Source organism: Chelonia mydas, chromosome 9 (genome assembly GCF_015237465.2).
Source record: "Chelonia mydas isolate rCheMyd1 chromosome 9, rCheMyd1.pri.v2, whole genome shotgun sequence".
Taxonomy (NCBI): domain Eukaryota; kingdom Metazoa; phylum Chordata; order Testudines; family Cheloniidae; genus Chelonia; species Chelonia mydas.
Window position 1 is genome coordinate 15,281,699 of NC_057855.1, and position 22,468 is coordinate 15,304,166.

The 22,468-nt window shown below is 40.2% G+C and overlaps 1 protein-coding gene across 1 annotated transcript in view; it reads right to left on the reverse strand.

Annotated features, from left to right (window-relative positions):
• Positions 1–22,468, reverse strand: part of FNDC3B (fibronectin type III domain containing 3B) — a 354,949-nt gene that overhangs the window by 151,935 nt on the left and 180,546 nt on the right. The window contains exons 5-6 of the mRNA XM_037908819.2: positions 13,871–14,114; positions 9,683–9,976 (exon numbers count right to left, since the gene is read on the reverse strand). Coding sequence (XP_037764747.1) covers positions 9,683–9,976; positions 13,871–14,114 — 538 coding nt within the window. The remainder of the gene's footprint in view (positions 1–9,682; positions 9,977–13,870; positions 14,115–22,468) is intronic.

Here is a 22,468-nt window from a genome sequence, read left to right on the forward strand (position 1 = left end):
GGAAAATCTACTGTAGCAGTCAGTAACTCACTCATGCGCCTAAACCGAAATTGTCATCTCTCTGCTAGCTGGGAGATACAGAGACGATAGCATCATGAAGCTTGGCCACAGAGCCAGTCTTAAATAGGAGTTTTTAAAAGAAGCACTGGCAGATTTTTAACATACCAGTAATTATGAATAGCAGTATATCCTGAGGTGTTTAACAAAGGTCATAAATAATTAGTTTGATGGGCTTAAACAACAGATTTTCACATGACTATAAAAGCAAGATCTTCTGGCACCTACGCTGCATGACCATATTTCAACCATTTTAAGCTGTAACCTAGTGATAGCGTATATCTGACCTGTGAAACCCGGCATCGTGCGTTCTCTAGGGTGCTACAGCTTTTCAACAAATCCAGAGAATCTGGCTCAAAAGAAGTAAGTATAAGCCATGCATTCAGAAATCTCCAGGCATGAACTATGTATGTAATTCTTAACTTAGATCTGTCCTTTCTCACAAGATACATAATCATCAAAATAACTTAATGCTGTATTTTAGTCAACATTTTAGTTCAAGCAACACCATCTCGCTGGGTAAAAAAAGGAGAGATAATTATTTGTTATATGCATTTAAAAACATTCTAACATAACAAATAAGAAATATGCTTAAACAACAGTGTGTTTTCCATAAGAAACGATGCTCCCATTAGCAGCCCCTCCTTTCTCATCCCACCTCACTACTCATCTCCCACAAGCTCTGTTGCCATTTTTGTGGGCTCCACCACATTGATTTAAACCTTTTTGGGCAAGGATTGAGTCTTATTTGTCTTCAAAGCATCAAGCAAAATAATGGCACTGTAAAAATAATAGATAATTTGTTATAGGATAGAGGATACTGCTCAGGCAATAGTTACTAATATGAAAAAATGGATATCCAAATAGGATATTACTTTAGCAAACATAACTCACAATTACAATGTATTTTATAGTTCTGTACATTTTGGGTGCTACTGTAATAATTAATAAGCTCCCTTACAGAAAAAGTATACAGAATTCAATAGAGAACAATATGAAATCTCTAAAATCAACCCACAGAAACAAGATCATTCTCTGTTAAATACTATGGAGATTTTAGAGTAGTTTCTACAGAACCTTATTTGGGCCCAGATTCAGGAAAGTATCCCCATTCTAGATCACACTTACTCATGCTTTAAAGGTGCATAAAGCTAAGCACATGTTTAAGTGCTCTTCTGAATCACGGCTTCAATTTCTGTAGAAAGCTATTGATTTCATTCCCATTCAAAGAATAGGGTTTTTCCACAAGGGCGCTGTCACACCATTCCTCTTATTTTAAAAACATATATTATTATTACCACCACCAAGCCATCCCTTCTACCACCAACCTCTCTCCCCCTCCCCGCAAGCTGAATCAGCTCTTTGGAAAGCCCCATACTTCTCTAAGCATGGGAAGGAAGCAATGAAATATTGACACGAGGCCGAGTTTTCCAAAGTGCTCATTCAGTGCTGTGGCGGAAAAGTGGAACACTTAATATACATTTTAAAGATTGAGTGCATCTGTAGTCTGGGAATTACAGACCCTGTGATTTGTATCACACTTTTTCCAATGAATATCATGTATGAATACAAAAATTGTTCTTGCATGGTATAGAGCATTTGTTCCTCCATATATTTATTATTTAGTATTATTATGGTAACATCTTGAGGCCGCATCCAAGTTTGGGGCCCTATTGTCTTAAGTAGTGTCCAGATGCATAATGATACACAGTCCCTGTGTTCACAATTTAAAGACCAAGGGTAAGAGGGGGAAATTACTTGTTTAAGGTCATACATTTTATTTTGCTTTTAACTGTCACCCAAAGTCAGAGCCAGGAATAGAATTCATATCTCCTAATGCCCAGTCCAGCACCCAATCCATTAGACCACATTGCTTCTCCAATAAAACAGCCACTCCAATTACCCTTTAAAAAGTGTCAACTTAGGAGAAACTGCTACTGACAGCATGCATTCAGCTCTGTAAAAGACAAAAGCTTTAAACGTGTCTGTCAGTAAAAACACAGTGCATGCAACCCAGAATCTGAACTGAGAAGCAACAGAGAAAACCTCGGATTCCCAATTTAGAACATAACAACTGTTCTTCAAAAGCCCATTCCCTTGAGGAAACTGATTTCTACACCATATAGTCTAGCATTGGTGTTAAATAGAGTTGTTTCTGCTCTCAAATGAGACAACCAGAATCCACTACCTGAGAGTTTCTGCACCAGTTATGTATAGGGATCCTAAAGCACCATCCCTTGGCAGCCAGTGTGGCAACAAGACTGTTGTTGTTTAAATGACAGCAACATGCCTGCCAAAATCACATCACAGAAGCTGGCTTACCAGATTGCTTTGAATATTCAGAATGAGCCTGCCAGCTACTATTTCATATACACATCAAGCAAATTGAGGATCTAACCTCCAAACTTTAAGTACTATAAAACACATCACACATCTAGTTTTGTGAATTTATGCAAGGAAACCTATCACTTATAGCGCTTCTGTTTAAAAGGTTTCCCTCGCCCAAATTTGTACCTTCCTGTCCGTCTCCTGAAATCCCAAAGATTTTTACAAACATTTGCTAAGTCACTAAAGAGACTGTCAAAATTATTCTTTTCATCCTTTCGGTACTAATAGTTTCCCCCCAGGATTATGTGTAAATTTGGAAGAAGAAGCAGTCAGCCAATCAAACTTCTGACTGTTAATAGGCTTTGATCCACAAAGAAGAGCTTGCAATTTAAACAACTTTGCTACTTGTCACTTTCGGCCATTTTATTTTATTTTAATGCTTTAGTACTGGGTTGGTTCACACTAATAAAGTTATCAGACTCGATGTTTTAGGTTGCTTTTAACACTCATCCTAACTACTAAAAGAGATCATGTTGTTTAACCAGGTATCGATAAATCTGCAAACAATTCAAGCTGAAATACACGTAAATACAAAATAGCAGCTGTAATTAGAGGGATGCATTGTGCAAATATCAAATATGGAACCTGACATGGGGCTCTATTCATTGTGAATTATTCCAAGGCCCCTCTGATTACCTTTCTGCATATCTTGCCACCGCACCTGACAAGTCATTTAGACAGAAAAATGTTCAGTGCAGTGGAGGCTTTTAAAATATATAAATTAGTATTGTGACATGTTTGGCTCCAGGCCTTCCCAAAAAGCACTGCCATGGGCTGAAAAGCTCATACTAACGAGCAGCACATTCCCTGTGGAAAATTCCTCCTAATTCTGAGGAATTGATTTTTATTCCCCTTTTGTTGCCCATAAGCAGTATTTGGGCCATGGACTTAATGCCAGATGATTCTTAGACTTATTTCAGTGCAGCCATAGTTGGGAATGAGCTTGTCACTCAATTTCAAAATGCCAGCGAGTTGTTTGCTTTATTAGGTTGGGAGGAGATAGAGTGATGTTAATTACCTGGTCTCCTGCCAAGAAGGATTTTTTTCCCAGTTTGATGGAAGACACCATGTTATTTTCCATCATTTGGTCCCTTTCCACTTTTAAGACTCTTCTTGGCTGACAGAGTGGACGTTCCATGGCCCTGACTTCACTAATTTTCTTGGCATTTCATTTGTACTCATGTTCCGCAGCTGTGGAGCAGTACCGGCCTGCAGAACTCCCTGGCCTTAGCAACCACAGAGGCAAAACTGTAATGCTGAGAGGCCCCATGATAAAAGAGGAGATGAGAAATGTCCAAAATCCAGAGAAAGGTCCATTTCTCAACATTGTGAGCAAAAGGAGGCACAACGGCCACTGGCAAGAATCAGTATTGTAGGTCTAATTCCTTGTTCAACAGCAGAACATCAAGTCCAAACATAGTTTACAGTGAGAGGCCTATTCTCTTTGACAAACAACCCATTTTGCATTGTCCCTGACAAAGTGGTGAATAAATGAATACGGACGCCCTCCCATTCATTTCTCAAGGACAGCTCCCCTGGCAAGATACTAAAAACCTGTTTTAGTTTTCTAATTTAAACTATAGACATTAAAATTATCTGTTGCAGTCAATGGGCATGGCAAAACGTTCCAAAGCAAAATGAAAGAAAAGCCTTTGTCTGCAGCCTTGACATGCCAGACCCTATTAACATTAGACACTGTCACAGAAACAAAGGGAACTACTGTGAGGACAGCACAGGTGTGCTGTTTCATAAGCTTCATCGTGGCTACAAAATCACGTAGGAGGAAGAACTCGGTCATGCCAAGACAACAAACATTAGAAATCTCCCTTTTTTATTCCCTAGGTAAAACACACGTGTCTAACAAAACCTAACTAATTCCGACTAAGCATAGCATGATGCAACATTTATGAACACAAAAGGTACACACAATTCATATATTTGCTGAGCCAGCTATATAGACAGCAGAATATGAAGAGGCAGGAAAGAGTTATATTTTACTGAGATACATGCATCTGATATGGGATTATATTTGTATCCCCATTATCTTCTCTACTCCTCTCTTTCTCCCTCTTTCTATTTTTCATCCAATTTGTCTTTTCTGTTATAGTTTTTACATGCCTGAGTCTAGCAACACCCAGTGCAAGCCTACACTCAGATTCCTCTCAGGCTAATAATTCAGCATCAGAACTATGTACTGTATTAGCTGCTCAGACGCTTTCTTTGGAAGGAAGGTTGGCAGCTGAAGTGGGGAAGGGCTGGAATTTTCCCATGCCTCTTGAAGATCTTCCTTGGAAACTCAGTACTTCGTGGTAATTATATTCTATCTAGTCAGCAACACTAGTAATCAATTTGAGATACTCAATATCAGTTGGGTTTATAGCACATGCCATCACTTTGCGAACCTAGTAACATGAAGTTTGTATGGGATACAATATTCTGCAATACTAGCAACAAAAAAGTTCCTTTTCCATTTCCATTGAACACAGCTGTACAAAATTAAGGGGCCAGCCTGGCAGCCACTCTGCACATGGAGCTACTATTGGTTTCAATGGAAAATTTATGAACAGCATGGTGTGCAAATTAGGCCCCTCGATTGGAAGACCCATAAGAAAAATCTTTCCACGTTCTGCCAATATAATGCACAAACAACAGCCATTCAAAGGATATAAGATTACAAAGTGCCTGGCCTAATGCAAGAGTGTCCCCCGCTAGGAACTTATCTGCCCCTCCACACATTTTCTTCTGAAAGCTCTGACTCCCTTCTTTGGGTTTACTCTCCTGTTCTGTTGCTTCCCTGTCCTGGAAGCTGTTTCATTTGACTCCCATTTGTGGAGCACATGATGCTTTTACAGAACAGCAAATGGCTTCAACAGTGAAATTATCTTTCTCTGATAAGTTTCACTGCTGTCCACACAGTACCACTGTTTTCCTCATCAGAGGTGAGTAATGACAATCCTATAAGTTTACAGTGAGAAAAAAGAATGATGGGCAGAACTGTGGTGGGGTGGGGGGGGGACAAATAAATAGGAAGACGTAATCCAAATCTCTAGCCTCAAGTAAATCTCCCTCGAGACTCAATAGCTACATCTACACTGCAAAGAAAAAGCCGCAGTGCCGCGTCTCAGACCCCGGGTCAATTGACTCAGGTCACAGGGCTCACTGTGTATCTTCAGGCTCGGGCGGGAGCCCAGGGTTCAAGACCCTCCCTGGGTTTCAGAGCCTGGGCTCCAGTCCAAGCCTGAATGTCTTCATTACTACTTTTATCCCTGCAGCCTGACTCCCTCTGAGATGAGCTGTTGCAGACGAGGTTTCTTCCATAAACACCATTCTGAAAATTAGACAAGTAGAAGGGCCCTAAGACATCCTTAACCTAATAATTAGGATAAAAGGCACACACAGGTCAAGGAAAGGTAAGAGATTTCTAGACCTTAAATTGTGCGACTGTCTGAGCAGGTATTATTTATTTATTTTGATTTATACCAAAGTGTTTATTTGCACTAACACAATCCTACAATTCAAGATAAAAAGCCCACCTATAACAATCCCAATATAAATAACAAAATAATCAGGGAACTAGGTAATCAAATACAAAAAGACCACGCCATACTCTCCAAAGGCCCTAGCAACCCATGCCACGTGCAGAAGAGAATCAGATTATTGACAGTTATTGTAAAATTCAGGATCCAAACAGCATTAGAATCTATTAACACCGTTACAGTCCAGATGGAGTTGAAGGTGGCAAAATTCTATGTTCTATTACAGAGCCAATATTTAAATACTGACTTATCTTTTCACAAATATGAGTTGTCCTCATTTGCTACAGCCTATCAGACACAAAACAATGCAGAATCTTACACAATACTTTACTAACAATCAGATGCCCCTATAAACTTATTAGCAGAAATGCAGTTGAAGTGGCCTGGTGGGTGCACTCAGGTGTAACACAGCCTGTAGTCAGGTCTGCCATAAGCAACTGGTGATACTAAAAGCGAGCAACAAATTAGTGTGCCCCAAAGACTTTCAGGGCACATTGTGCCTTGAGAGATTACCTTAAACAGTAGTAAAATAATGCAACACAGCAGTGCTTAGTCAGCATTCAGGAATTACTTCATGCCTTCAGCCTACCACCACAACTATACTAAAACAGATCCAGGCATCACTGGACACTTCCTTCCCAGCTCACACGTCAGATGACTATTTCCTTGCCTTTGCTCTGTTGCTGAACTTTAATGCTTTTACCACGTCCCCTCGCACATACACTGCACTTTGTTGTTCCAATGAGGACTTCTTTTTTAAATTTCCTGGCTTAAAGTGTCTTAAAACATTATTGTCCCCAATTTTAAAAGCTGAAACAGATGTGTGTGCATGTCTCTCTCTCTCTCCTTTACTATAGTAATTCCGTTCAGTTACACCCATGCAATCTCATGTGACTTTTACATGGGGGTAGCTCAGGCGAAAACTTGGCCAACTGTGTACATATATATATTATACATACCGTGTACGATATGTATACTGAATATCTAAATATAGATGCAAATGGGAACTACTCTGTAATAATTTAATATTGTATTTTCACCAAGCTACTGGGATGTTTACTGTATGAATATACTGGGCTTGTTTAAAAGCAGAGAAAAACAAGCAGGAAGGAAAGTGAATGGCTTAAGATCAGCAACTTCTGTGCAAACACTTGAGGCCTGTTAAGGGACAATGTCCTTACCAGGAAAGGCTGGCGCACACCAGAGATCAAAAAGACTACAGCAATTTGCAAAAGGGTCTCTCTCTCAAGAGACGGAATGTTGTTCAGGAGTCCCAGACTAAGACGCAGACACCCGTTGGAGCGTCTGAAGAAGTTAAGCCTGTCTAGCTCACCATCAGGGGATGGTTAGACTTAAGGTAAAACAGACATGTATAGAGAATTATTTTAAAATCCTGTTTTTCTAAATGTTTTGTTCTTACCACAAAGCTAACAATTCCTTGGTTTAAGAAGATTGTTTGGTCACTATATTCACCACTTGTCTCAGATAGTGAAGATAAGGGAGTATAGCTGATACACAGGGTGTGGTAGGCTAGGGCTCGGTCTAAGAGTGAGAGAATTGTGGAATACCACCTCTAGCAAGACAGGTAAAGGTATGAGGCCTGACACCTAAAGGGATGCACTCAAAGACACTAGAGGGTGGACAGAGGTGCAACTAGCCTAGTACCTGGGACACACACATTACATTATAGGCTGAATTCTTTGCTGGTGTATAAACTGGCACAGCTACATCAGCAGAGAATTTTACCCAATATCTATATCCCTATATTGGGAGGGCGGGATAGCTCAGTGGTTTGAGCATTGGCCAGTTAAACCCAGGGTTGTGAGTTCAATCCTTGAGGGGGCCATTTAGGGTTCTGGGGCAAAATTGGGGATTGGTCCTGCTTTGAGCAGGGGGTTGGACTAGATGACCTCCTGAGGTCCCTTCCAACTCTGATATTCTATGAATCTACATTAATATATGGAAAGAGCCATTTTAAGTCACAGGAGCAAATATAAATGTATTTACACATTATGTGCTTGCTCACTCCTTTGTCTACATTCTTATTTTACTACCTTACCTTATTTCTGTTTTACTCTGTAAAATATTCATATGATCATTTCTATCAGGGATGTTTTAGGGAAACACTGCTTTATTGCATGTGAAATTAAAATACATGTAACTAAGGAACAATTCTCCTTCAAACAATAATTTCACTGTATAGTGAGAGGCTGAAAACTCTCAGTCTGTTTAGTTTATCAAAAAGAAGATTAAGAGGTGGCTTGATTATAGTGTATAAGCACCTTCACATAGAGAAAACACCAGACACTAAAGAGCTCTTTAATCTAGTGGAGACAGACATAAGAACCAATGGATGGACGCAAAGCCAAATTAAAAATAAGGCACAAATGAGGGTGATTAACTACTGGAACAAACTACCCGGGAAATGGTGGATTCTCCATCTCAAGACTGGATGCTGTTCTTTAGACAAAAGTTACTGGGCTGGATACAGGAATAACTGAGAGAAATTTAATTGCCTGTGGTATACAGGAAGTCAGACTAGATGATGTAATGGTCCCTTCTAGCTTTAAACTCTATGAATAGTGTGACAAAGTTCCTCCTCTACTTTGGTGGGTCTTGCGCTTATTGGCGGATTTGCTCGCCTTGGAGCTTCATGGCAGCCCTCAGTTTGGCCGTTTTCATGAATCCACAGTCCAGGTCAACTCCTCCTGTAATTGACCAGGAGTTGGGAGGTTTGGGCGAACCGGGCCCGCCCCCTACTCCGGGTTCCAGCCCAGGGCCCTGTGGAATGCAACTGTTTAGAGTGCCTCCTGGAACAGCTGTGCGACAGCTACAACTCCCTGGGCTACTTCCCCATGGCCTCCTCCCAACACCTTCTTTATTCTCACCATAAGGACCTTCCTCCTGGTGTCTGATAATGCTTGTACTCCTCAGTCCTCCAACAGTATTTATTCTCACTCTCAGCTCCTAGCGCCTCTTGCTCCCAGCTCCTTACATGTGCACCACAAACTGAAGTGAGCTCCTTTTTAAACCCAGGTGCCCTGATTAGTCTGCCTTAATTGATTCTAGAATGTTCCTGATTGTTCTGGAACCTTCCCTGTTTCCTTACCCAGGGAAAAGGGAACTACTTAGCCTGGGGCTGATATATCTGCCTTCTATTACTCTCCTGTAGCCATCTGGCCTGACCCTGTCACAACAGTTAGATTCCAGAAATCGTTGAAGAAACCATTCTTGATTGATGGTACTCCTGGATTGATGAGGTTTAGTCATTTGTGGATTTAAAAAATTTGCCAAGATTAAGCATTTTTGTCCTAGAATCTCTTTCAAATCAACCATTTTGGTTTGCATCACACTCCCCATGAGGCATATTTCTTCAAGTAGAAACAGTTCTAAATTGTCCAATAAATCTCTTAAATCTAACATATACATACTGAGATGCAGTGTAGGGACACAAAGTGCAGAGTTGATTTACAATTCAGAGGTGCTTTAAGGATTTACGTGAAGTGCAAAGTCACTCAGAACCAGAAAGCTACCCAGATCACATGCCGCAAAAAGATGTTTTTAAGAATGGGATTATTAGTGGGAGATACCCACGAAAGACAGGAGGGAGATGGTTTCCTCTTAAGTGCACATTTTTGCAAGCCTGAAAAGTGCAATAAAGAGGAATTTAAAAACATAAAAATAATAATCTTTCAGATTACCATGTGAGTCTTGCTCGTTAGACTTTGGGCTGCTTCTTGCTCTGCGCTCTAGTTTTTTTACTCCTGGTGCTCCCGCCACACCTCCTCCTCCACTGCTTGCTCCATTGTGACTCTTCGCATAACCATTGTACACAGTTGTGCAGTTGCCCAGGTGGCTTTTGTAGATGGATGAAGGAGGGCTGTTGAGGCGGTTCTGGCGATCAATCTGTCTGTCTTTGAGTTTTTTGTGCTGTGGTTTGCTGTACTGATCTTCCCTGGTAATGTAGCTGGACATTCCATATAGTGGTATAATTTCTGAAACAACAAGAATTTATCCACATTACCTTAAAACTAAAATCATCATTATTGAGAAACAGAATCACATCCTGACCTAGATCTTATCAACCCCTCAGCCATCTCTAAATAAAGCTATGAAAAACTTGCCTAAGATGGGTTTTCACAGCAAACCTGAGATTCAGATGGGTTGTTTGCAAGATTGGCAAACCCACTGCATAAACCCTGCCCACATATTATTTCAGGTTTCGGAGAACACTTCAATCTCTTTGGTCACTCGATTACAGACCTAAAAGTGGCAATTCTTCAACAAAAAAACTTCAGAAACAGACTCCAACGAGAGACTGCTTAATTGGAATTAATTTGCGAACTGGATACAATTAACTTAGGCTTGAATAAAGACTGGGAGTTGATGTGTCATTACACAAAGTAAAACTATTTCCCCTTGTTTATTTCCCCTCCTACTGTCCTTGTAAACTGCTGGAAATGGCCCACCTTGATTATAACTACAATAGGTTCCTCCCTCCAACCCCCCGCTCTCCTGCTGGTAATAGCTCACCTTTCCTGATCACTCTTGTTACAGTCTGTATGGTAACACCCATTGTTTCATGTTCTCTGTGTATATAAAATCTCCCCACTATATTTTCCACTGTATGCATCCGATGAAGTGAGCTGTAGCTCACGAAAGCTTATGCTCTAATAAATTTGTTAGTCTCTGAGGTGCCACAAGTACTCCTTTTCTTTTTATGGATACAGACTAACACGGCTGCTACTCTGAAACATGACATAATGTGATTAGCATGGGAAATCAAATAAATGCAGAAGTTTTGCTCTGAGTCTTTGTGCTTCTTATTGGACCTCACAGCAAAACCCAGGAAGAGCTAAAACCCAGGCAGACTGAAATTGAAGAAAAGGTTCCACACAAATTAACAGCAACCAAACCTACAAGGTTTGCACAGCCCTAGCGTCACCAAAATGTGTTGCCGTAGACGGGGTTTGAGGTCAGTTATTGGCTGTGTCCTTCCAGGTTTTCTAGGACAGCCAGACTTTGCAATACTCTCTACCACCAGCCACAATGGCTGATTCATGTAGCTGCAGCAAGTGAAGGCACACCATTATGTGGGAGCTGAGATGAGCAAATGGGACCATTAGGGAGGAAATCTTAAAAAGAAAAGTTAAAATACATAAAAGTTTCAAATAACGTTAATATGAACTTCCAGGAATGGCTGCGTGAAATTTAGTCACTTGGGTTTGCAGGAAATTATGCAAACATTTTTTTCATTTTTTCCCTGACAAGGGTTCATTACCTTTGGATTGTGCTTTGAGCTCGGAGTGTGAACAAATTCAAGTTCAAAGCAAAATGAAAATACACTTTTGCTTTATTTCAATACAAAACGCCGAAGAGACCCAAGTTTCGTTAAAGCCCAGTCTAGATTAATTCAATAATCACCCCAATTTGCAAACTGAGCCAGCATTTTGGTTTCCAAAGCAAACTTTCTGCCCAGCTCTAGTGTTAATCCTTTGTTTTTGAAGTTTGCCATACATACTGTAATTAGAACTTGTTGAATTGCTCCAGTTGCTTGGTTCTTTTACTTCCTTTCTTTTAGAAGTGTCTTGTCATTTATTTTTCCTTATCTAGTAACATGATCACATTAAAGTGCTAACATAAAGTAGCTTTCTATATTTAGTATTCCAAGAATGTGGTACACTAAATGCAATCAATGTTATTTTGGGGGTTGGAGGACGGAGCTGATAAGGAAGAATTTACAAGTAGCATTTTTCAGAAAAGAAAATCCAATTTAATTGTCATTTTGGGTAGTGTATAATCCATTTTGCCTTGAAACATGTTGGGGACAGTGAATTAATATTCATTAATACAAGATGTCATTCAGGTAACCATCAGAGTTTAGATTCTTGTAGTATTGCAAACATATATGACACCACTCCAACAAAGTGGGCATCTACACTATTTTTGTGCACTGTGAATTTGTGCCACTGATTGGTAACCCCAGGTTACAGAAATATTTACCACCTACAGTTCTAGCAGCTGGTTGTCCGAATGTCTACCTAATGTACTGGAGCTTTTGTATTAGCTTCCCTATTAAGCAAAACAATTGTATTAGAGATAAGCAACTTGTGCCTTTGTAAAAGGGAACAGTAAAGTTCCTATCCTACCTGATTGGATACTATCCTACTGATATATCATGCCTAGAAACTGTGGCAGTATCATTTAGCTTTTTTTTTTTTTTTTTTTTAAAACAATGTCCTGACATTTCTAGAACAACCAATGTACAAAAAACTAGAGTTGGTCGGGAATTTTCTGTAAAATCAACATTTTCTGAGGAAAAGGTGGTTTTGGCAAAAAATTTCTATTTTCCCCATGGAAAATCAAAACGAACATTTAGTTTGAATCAGTTCAACATTAATCTGCATCTGTCTGAGCTACTTCAGTGCCTCATGGGAGTCAGTTCGGGTGCACTGTGCCACCATTTTCCCCTGTGGGCCAGGGTCCCTGGCTGAACTACACCTCCCATGATGCATGTTGGTCTCCCTTCTGGCTAAATTGCTGTGGTGCCTCAGGACAATGTTGAAATGAAACGTGTTTCTACTGAAAATGCCAAAGTGAAACAGTGACTTTTCAGTTGTAAAAATATTGTAATTTTTTACAGGATGGACACGCCACAATTTTGTATTAGCTCTCTGTGAAACATACACAAGTTAAGGTATGTGAGCTCTTGAGCTACTTGGAAAATTTGTTCCTAATGTTTTTGGCTATGATATTGTTTCTGATGAGGCAATGACATCTAACAGAGACAGAGTGTAGAGTTTTTCTTTTGTCTAATCAAATTCAGGATAATACTCCACTCTTGATGAGAAAATTAAATATAATAATCAATATAAAATTAAGAGGGGGAAAATAAACCAGATAGATACCCATGTCTATAGCTCTCAAAGGCAAAATTCACTCTGATGATTCAGCTGATTTACAGTTTCATAGTGTTGTTTAGAAAAATTCTATGAATTCTGTGAAATTCCATAATTTGGCAATACAATAAAAAATGTGAATCTACAAAGAGAAACTTGCCATGTTAAGCAATTCAAGTAGTTTTGCTGATGCAGGTACAGTAACTTCATTTCTTTTTGGTTAACACAGTTTTAGACCACACAAAGACGATCTCAAGGGTGGAATAGACATAATAATGCACAGTGCAGACAGAAATAAATTGTGCTTTCACTCCTTTCACTTGAATTATTTACTTAACCTGTAATGATTAGGGCGGTCACGTTACCCTTGGGGACCAGATAGTGCTTTTGAAATGACCTATTGCACATTTTAAAGAAGCAGATTAACCAGAAAATCCCTTTTTGTTATTTCTGAGAAGTCCACTGCAGCTCTAACACGACAAAGGGTCAGGAAGGTGCATCATCTTCATCCATTAGTGTCAAGAGGAAACCTTCTATTAGCTTCCGACAATGATTGCCATAAGACTTGTCAAAACTAATCCCCCTTTCCTATGGCCCCCTGCCTCCATTCCCAAACAAGGGTTGGCAAAATTTGAATACAGGACAAAAAACGCTATGTCACAGTGCTGCAGGATGATACAACAACTTGACTCTCAGAAGCACTTTGAGTCACAGGAGGGAGTACTTTTTTGCCCTTATAACAAAACTGAGTTGGGAATTAGGTTTGCATCCTGCACCCTATGTTTTCAGGATGTGATGTTTTCGAGTTCTTTCAGACTGGGTGCATCCACTCCCCAATACCTTGTCCATTCTGTAGATTAAGGAAGGAGTTCAGTTCATGTGGGGGAAACCACTGAACCAACAGTACAGTTCATCTGCAAATCTCCGCTTTCCCAGCACTGCAAATACGTTGGATACACATCTAAAACACAAGGATTTCTTTCTGCTCACCTTGTTCTCCATATATTGTAGGGGGAAGATGATGCTGTGGGAAAAATTGGGGTGGCATTTCTCCAGGGCCAGTGACAGGAGGGTAGAAAGCCGTATGAGAATTGTGAATGAAATGGGGGTGGTGTGCCAGGTAGGGAGGTAAATGGTGGGTTGGAGAGATGGCGGAGGGATAGCTGGGAGGATAACACTCTGGAGACTGGGGTGTAACCACCACCCTGCGAACGCCCGTGTTGTCTTCTATCACCTGAAAAGGGAAGCAGGGAAATTAATACATCATGTATCATTTCAAATACCATTTTAAAAAATAACATTATTCATCTAAATGAGCTCTCCTTGGCTAGGATCATAACCCACGTTTCTACAGTTACGATCAGCACAAGCAATCTTAGCGGTACTGTGGTTTCCAGTGGAGACTCAGCTAGCCACGCTAATTAATTAATAAACCTATTGCAGTTGGTTAGATCTGCAGGGGTAGTAGGAGAGAAAAGTAGCACAGTAGACGCTTGTTTACAGCAACACCTTGTAAGAGCCACCGCCGCTTAGGGGCAACATTTCCCCAACTGCGAATCGTCCATTTGGTAACAAGAACATAGCCGCCTTATAAAGGCAACATTTGTGACGCTGGAACGTCATATCCAGGGGCAGAGATGGGAGGAATGCAGGGGCATTGCCCACAGCAAACTGCACTTTTCCGCTCCTCTCCCGACCCTGACCCTTCAGCACAGCTCCAGGGCACACAGGCCCATCCTCTTGCCCTGCCTGACCGAGCCTGCCCAGGAAAAGCAGACAGGGCGATGCTCAAAGGCTGGAGTCAGCAGGAGGCCCTGTCCAGCCAGGGGCCAGTACTCATGGGGTGCATCTTTCCACTCCCTGCCCAACCCTGGCCCTTCAGTGCAGCTCTAGCGCACACAGCCCCATCCACTTGCCCTGCCTCACACAGCCTATGTGGAGAGCATGTTTAGTGGGGAGTTTGGCGGGAGGGTCTGGAAGAAAGGGATTGGGGGTGGGGGGGCTCTGGGGAGCAGCAGAGGCACAGCTGGAAGGTTTCCTCCTTGCTTTTCTCAGCATCTGGCTTACAGGTGGCTGGGGGGGAGTAGGGGGGAGGGTTTGCTATTTTGTAGTGGGGCGTATCAGGGATCCCCTGCCCACGCACTGAGCTGTCCCCTCCATTTCAGGTGCTGGCGGTGGGGTGTGGGTGTGCTGTTTTGCAGTGGGGGGTTGTGGGACCTCCCTCCCCAGAGCACTGACCTGTCCCCTTCTGTCTCCGTTAGGAGCTGCCCCCATCTCCACTGCAGACTGCACATGGTGCCCTCCCCATCCATCCATTCATTCCTCGCCAGGGTGGAGCATGAAGCTGCCAGCAGGAGCATCCACAGCCTGTCCCCGGCAGCCAGGCTCACTCAGTCATTTTGCCGATTGGGGGCTCCCCTGCCAGACCCATTGTTCCCCTGCCCCATTCCCCAAACTTGGGTTCCCCCCCCCCCACAATTTGGCTGCCCCACCTCTTCCAACACATTCAACTCTTCATACGCCTTTGGGTAGATGACACTCCCATACCAGCAACAGCTGCAGAGGAGCAACATAGCAAAAGGGCACCGATATGTTGCTCCTAACGAGTGTCTACTGTTTCTGTATTTAGAGCACAGAACAATTCAGACGTTACCAGAAAGTAACAAAATAAGAATGACAGGTTTCAGAGTAGCAGCCATGTTAGTCTGTATTCGCAAAAAGAAAAGGAGTACTAGTGGCACCTTAGAGACTAACCAATTTATTTGAGCATAAGCTTTCGTGGATTCCACTGAATGCATCCGATGAAGTGAGCTGTAGCTCACGAAAGCTTATGCTCAAATAAAATAAGAATGTTTTCATTAAGGGGCAAGTTTTGCCTTACATGAGTTATCCCACTGACGTCAACAGGAGAGAGAACAAGTATTCATCTCCACAGGCAAATTGACCTGCATACCTATAGCAGAATACTGTATTCTGCTAGTTTTTCTGGAATAGCTCCCAATGTGGACACTATTCCAGAATAAAAGTGACTTTACTCCGGAATAATTACTCCACTTAGAAAGTAGATAAATTATTCCACAACAGACTGTCCACACGGTGGGCTCTGCTGAAATAGCTATTACATAATAGCTTATTTCAGTATACAGCTATGCCAGCCAACTTTCCCTGGTAGACAAGCTCCTAGATGTGGATGATTTGGCCCTAAGTATCTTGGGCAAAACATGGGGCAGTGTGTGTTATTAAAGGGGCAAACATTTTTAGCATAAATAGTAATTTTCAGTTGTTTATAATTTTTTTTAGTGGTTTTACTTTTGGACTGAAATTTGGCATGTTTGTTCTCAGATTTGGAGACAATATTTTTTTTCTTATTTAAGCCAACAGATGCTGTCATTTTGGGGAACAAAGACTGACAAAAACCCATCATCATTTGAAAAAAAAAATGTTTTAACCTTTTATTTATTTTCTGAACAGCACTAGATCTTCAGGGGTATGTGAAGATTGCCCCAGGTCATAGGTCTGTTTGTTGATGGTTTGGTGAAAATTGGTTGTGATTTGTCAGAGGTATAGGAATTATAAAATGTACTTTGCTCAAGTAAACTGAGTTTAATACAGTCATGTAACAGCAGCTAATTATTATTATTTACTATTTGCAGTATTATATGGCCTACAGCCCCAGTCATGAACAAGGACCCTGTTGTGTTAGGCACTGGACAAAGACAGAACTAACAGACAGCTTCTGCCCCGAAGAGCTTACAATCTAAGTATAGATAGATTTTTGTCTCACAACTCCAGCTGCCTAACAGTTTTTAAGTTGTCAAATCATGGCAAAGGAAAGTTTTAAGGAGGGGTTTGAAGGAGGAGATAGTTTTGCGGATGTTTACTGTCAGTACTGGGAAAATTTGTAGGGAGTGCTGCCTACATCCCAGCATGTGAAGGTGCATATGGAGGGAGACACAGCGAGCTCGGAATTGAGCAATGGAGACGAATGACACAGACTACCTTCTGTACAATAAATCAGTTTCAGGGTTCTGCCACCTACCACACAGTTAAAGGAAGGATGTAGGGAAGAAGCCAGGGCTTCTGCCCCATTGACTATCCATATAGTACACAGTGTCCTGGAAGTACTACTATTTGTATCTAGGTGTTGTTATCACAGTTCATTCAGGACAGACTCAGTCAGGTTCACACTGTTAACATGAGAGACTATTAATCAAACAAATACACACAGGAGACCCTCCACCTTTAAATGAAATTTTTACAGAGGAAAAATTAGAGTCAAAAGCATTGGTGTGAATTTGAGTTTCTTATGTATTACTAAGTGTCAGTATAATACCTGGTAGGTGCTACTCTGTATAAACCAGAATACAAAGCATTTAGTTTGATATATCTGGTCATTAACCTTTAACCCTACAATGTAGGTCAGCAATTTGAAAATTGTCATTCTTAGATTTCAGAGATTTATAAAACTCCAGACAGACACTGAATGGGACTTCAGGGATTCATTTAGATCATAAGATTACTTTAATTCTTGTAATTTCAGACTGTCGATCTTTTATATTCTGCTCTCTTCAGCTTTCATGATATCCCTTATTCACCAGCCATGTATCAGTTCTGGCCAAGACATTGAAGAGAAATTTGGGGAGTGTCCAAATGCTCAGATTTTAAAATAAACACTTATTTGTGTTGTGTAAGAGTTTGTAATGAAATGTCAACTCTACTTATCTCAAGCTTAGATCACGTTCTAACCTGACTGGCGTTTAAAGCCCAAAAATTCTAGTCGGAGACAGAACAAGTCTTTTCATCATTTGGCTTTAATTAGGCCAAGCCTGAAAGAAGGCTTGGAATGTACCAGGCAAGCTCAAGCTCTTATCTGCAAAGTTAGATTAGATTTTATATATATTTTGTGTTTTCGATGAAGGAGATATATAAATATGTCGACAAACAAAACGAACAGAAAGACTGTGGTGCAATGACAACTGAAAATTAAACTGTGATCTGTCTTCTAGAAGATGAATCCTGAAAAAAAAATGCTCAAGACCCTTTTGAAGACCTTCAGGTGAATTTCTGCCACTGGATGGAGCTAAGAGATATCAGCACATTTGAGAGGTCAGGGGATCAGCTAGTTTTATAACCGACTGCATCAAGGAGCGAACAGAGCACATCTTTTATTTGTTTATTCCAAATTCATAAATGTTGGCAATTCAATTGTGCCTGCAAGCCACACGGCTGTTCCAAATCAAGCCCATATACACCAATGCTCTGTTTACATGGGCAAAAGATCCTCTTCATGACCAAATGTGGGATTTTCAGGTGAAGCATGCACCTGTCAATTTTGCAGGTGCAGGTCAGATGTCTACTTATGACATTATGTTCTTAACAAATAAATGACAACCCTGTATATTATATGTCAGAGGGTAGATAACTAAGCAGAAGTTAAAAAAAAACTTCAGGTGGTTTTGATTTTGTAAAATTCATGTTTGACAGATTTTGGTTTTGCAAATCCATACTTGGAGATGAAATCCAGGTCCCATTTCATCCAAACCTCCCAAATAAAAAGGGTTTAGTCCCATCTAGTTTTGCTCCATTTGTCTAAATAGCACAGAGAATAGGGAAAGTTAAATTTTGCGATTTAAAGAAAGTCAGCAAATGTTTTTGTTCATCTATACCTGTTTGCCTATATTGCCTTATAGACTGTAAGTTCCTTGGGGCACGGACTGTTTTCTATTATGTGTGTGTTCAGTGCCTAGTACAATGGGTCCCAACTCTGACTGTGGCCTTTAGGTGCTACTGGAATATAAACAACAACTAGCTGATAATAACTTGTGCCATCACATTCACAGCTGCCTATTCTATACATATTGAAAAGTATTCATTTGGTACCTAGAACCTTCATTATCTAGTCTGCTTCGAAATTATAACTAGTAGAAAGGCTATTTATCGTTAGTTTTTAAATGCCTTCTGGTCTAACTGGCATGATGCATCTTTAATTACATTATTACAGCATAATTTCTGTGTTTCCTTCATGTTTTGTTTTGGGGGTGTAATTATTGGGTGGGGTAAACTTTCATTGAAATTTGCATGGACATTCATTTGACATAATAAAATGTTCTCTCCCCACTGAGCTCCCACTTATCATCTTGCCACATTCTTGACACCAGTACAGTTTTTAATTTTACTCTCATTTGGTTTTACATTGATGTCATCATTAAGTCACTATGACAATGCCAATTCTATCAAATTGTGGTTGTTAATCTATTCTGAAAACATAACTGCTCTGTATGTTCATCACTGCTTTTGCCCCCACTAAATTAATATCTTAACCAATTAACAAAATTGAAAGATGTTAATTCTACCCATAAACTTTCATGTTCTCCTACAGAAAAAATTGAGAAAGTAGCTGAAACCTACGTTAAGTACAGATATTGCATAAACTTTTTAAAAGGAATTTAATATAGCTCACATATATTGTATTATGTCCATACAAAGGACTGAATCTTAGTTGTATAGAACTCATTTTACATCTTCATTCAAAGTATACTTTAACTTACACACCACAAAATAAATGATACTTCAGAAAGTGTAACTGGAACAATAATTGTTACATCAACATGGTTAATTTCTGATGCACAGCAAGAAGTGCTGATTGTGCAATACTTTATGATGGGGGTTAAACAGTCTGGTTTTTAATTGATATTTTGGGCATTTCATGAACCCATTTGCAAATCAGTTCATATATCAATTTTTAGCCAGGAAAAAGTACTGAATAATGAGCTTGTCTCCAAGAAACTGGGTGCCTTAACATTTTTATTTATTCACTTTGATTTAGTAGACATGTTTATCCAAGATCATGCCAGTCCTGACAATTTCAATGCCAGATTCTTGGCATCCATCACTTAAAAACACTCACTATTAAATCTAGACGTCTAACTTAGCTAGTAGACAGTAGGAATATGCACATTGGCTTCAGTGACATGGTAAATCATTATGGCACTTAAGAAATAATTACTGTATATGGGGTTGATATTTATGATTACTCTACAACATTTACTGTAAGGATATTTGCAATCTGGCAAATCTGCCTTACACAGAGAATTAAGAAAATTAATCTGCTTAGTTTATCAAACAGAAAGTTAAAAGGTGACTCAATCACAGTGTGTTCGTACACAAAGAGAAGAGTTGCTAGCAGAGGACTCTTCAATCTAGCAGGCAAAAACATAAAAGATCCAATGGCTGGAAGCTGAAGCTAGACAATTTGACTGAAAATATGGTGCTTTTTTTTTTTTTTTTTTTTTTTTTAAGTGAAGGTAACTAGCTGTTGGAACAACACACCTAGGGATGTGGTATATTTTCCATTACTTGAAATTTTTAAATCAGGATTGGATGTCATAGACTTCATGCAGAAATTACTGGGTGAAAATGTATGGCTTGTGTTATTCAGAAGGTCACACTAAGATGATTATAATGGCCCCCTTTGGGACTTAAAAAAATTTGTGAATGTATGCATACTGTTTGTCATGTGAGTACAAATAAATCGCACAAGCATGGAGGGACAAAAATCAGAAAGGTTAAGGCACAAAATAAGTTACGACTCCCAAGGCACATAAAATGCAATAAGAAGAGGTTCTATACATTAATTAGAAATAAGAAAAAGACCAAGGACAATGTAGGTCTATTACTTAAGAGGAAACAAGAGCAAATAATGGATGACACACAGAAGGCTGAACTGTTTAATGCCTTTTTGCTTCAGTAAGTTAATTGTAACCAGGTGCTTAACTCAATTAATATTAACAGGGCGGATCTTGGGCCAAAATAAGGAAGTTGTGGAATGCCTGCCATTGAAGATTTTTAAGAACAGGCTAGAGAAAAACCTGTCAAAGATGATCTAGTTATACGGAATCATGCCTGCATGTGGAGGGGCGGGAGGGTGGAGTGTTGGACTACAGGACCTGCTGTGGTCCCTTCCACCCCTACATTTCTATGATTCTATTTCAATAGGCATGTGATTTTTTTTTTAAACTGCTACAGCTATACCAGTGTGGACACTGTTATACCAAGCCTATTTTGCTTTCCGAACCAGAAGAAGCTATACCGGTACACAGTAACTGCGTTCACACTTGAGGGGAGAAGTTCCCACTCTGCCTATACCCGTCTATTTAAAACATCAAATCTTTCTAGTGTACACAAGCAGTTAGAGTTTTACACTGGCGCCGACCGCTGTAGTATCCATGTAACATATAGGAGGTCAGATCTAATGGTCCTTTCTGGATTTAAACTCTATGAATCTGAGCACCTTCCATGTAAAATCAACAGTAATAATGACATTTCTAGCCAGTTTCCCTCGACCAAGGATGCTTTAACTTCAGTTCTCATATACTTCATCCAAAGCTTGGTGCTCTGAGCAGTACACGGACACCCAAAAATTGTTAATTTGGTTTGTGCACACCATTCCTATGCAATGTTTTGAGACATTACCAATGTCTTAATATGATGACACAAACCAATTATTTAATGAAGATCCTGCAAATAAAACTATGTACTGTATTGAACCAAATTTCAGAAATACACCCAAAAAGCTACAGATGAGAGGAGAACTGTAGTGTGCAACCCCCTCAAAATATATGACATTTACAGAGCAGCTCTTCATGGATGGAGCAGAAGAAAGGTACATTTCTTTGCGAAGACTGGAAGGGGCATGTTGGGGGAGACAATCTGTGTCTGTTAGCAAATAGTCCCCCGATCCTTTCATTCTCTCCTCTCATGAGGAACGTTACAGAAAGGTCCTGACATGGATAATAATAATATTAATGATGCTTCTGTGTGTTTATATTAAACATGTGTATGGACTGAATTTGCCCATTTCTATGTGTCAACAGTGTGCTCTTGTTGCCAAGAAGGCTGATGGCATATTGGGCTTTATTAGTAGGAGCACTGCCAGCAGATCGAGGGAAGAGGGTAAGGATTAATAAAGCAGGAGGCTGAAACAGACACAAGCTAGGGATGAGCTACATACATACACAACCATAAAAGGGGAAGATAGCACTTACTGTGAGAAAAATAATATTGTGTGCACTTCGACAGTGTCTTATCTTTAGATCCTGAAGTGCTTCACAAAGGTGGATAAATGTCATTGTAATATGGCAGAGGGGGGTAATGGAGGCAGAGTGTCACACAGCAAGCATCAGTGGAAACCAGGAGTAGATCCTACAGCCCCTGACTTCTTTTACCCAGCAGCTTCCCCATCACAAAGAAGTTGGCTTGCTGAGATGAAAAGGAATCTGGTTGATGTCCTACAGTACAAAGTGACTGGCTATACTGTGCCTTGCTAAAAAAACAAGAACACCCCCCCCCCCAAAAAAACAAAACAAAACAAAAAACAAAAAACCCACCAACAAAACATGGGTGATGAGAGCTGTTGGTGCATGTTTATTTTTCTGGATTTCTTCTCCCCCGCTTAAGACCTTACAGCGTGAAACATTTTCTTGACTTTTATAACAGAGACAAACCCCTCTTCCTAATCAAGACTACTCACGTAGTCCTTGAAGTCTAGAAATAGACTCCAGCTGTTTTACTGTTCACTGCCAATAGACT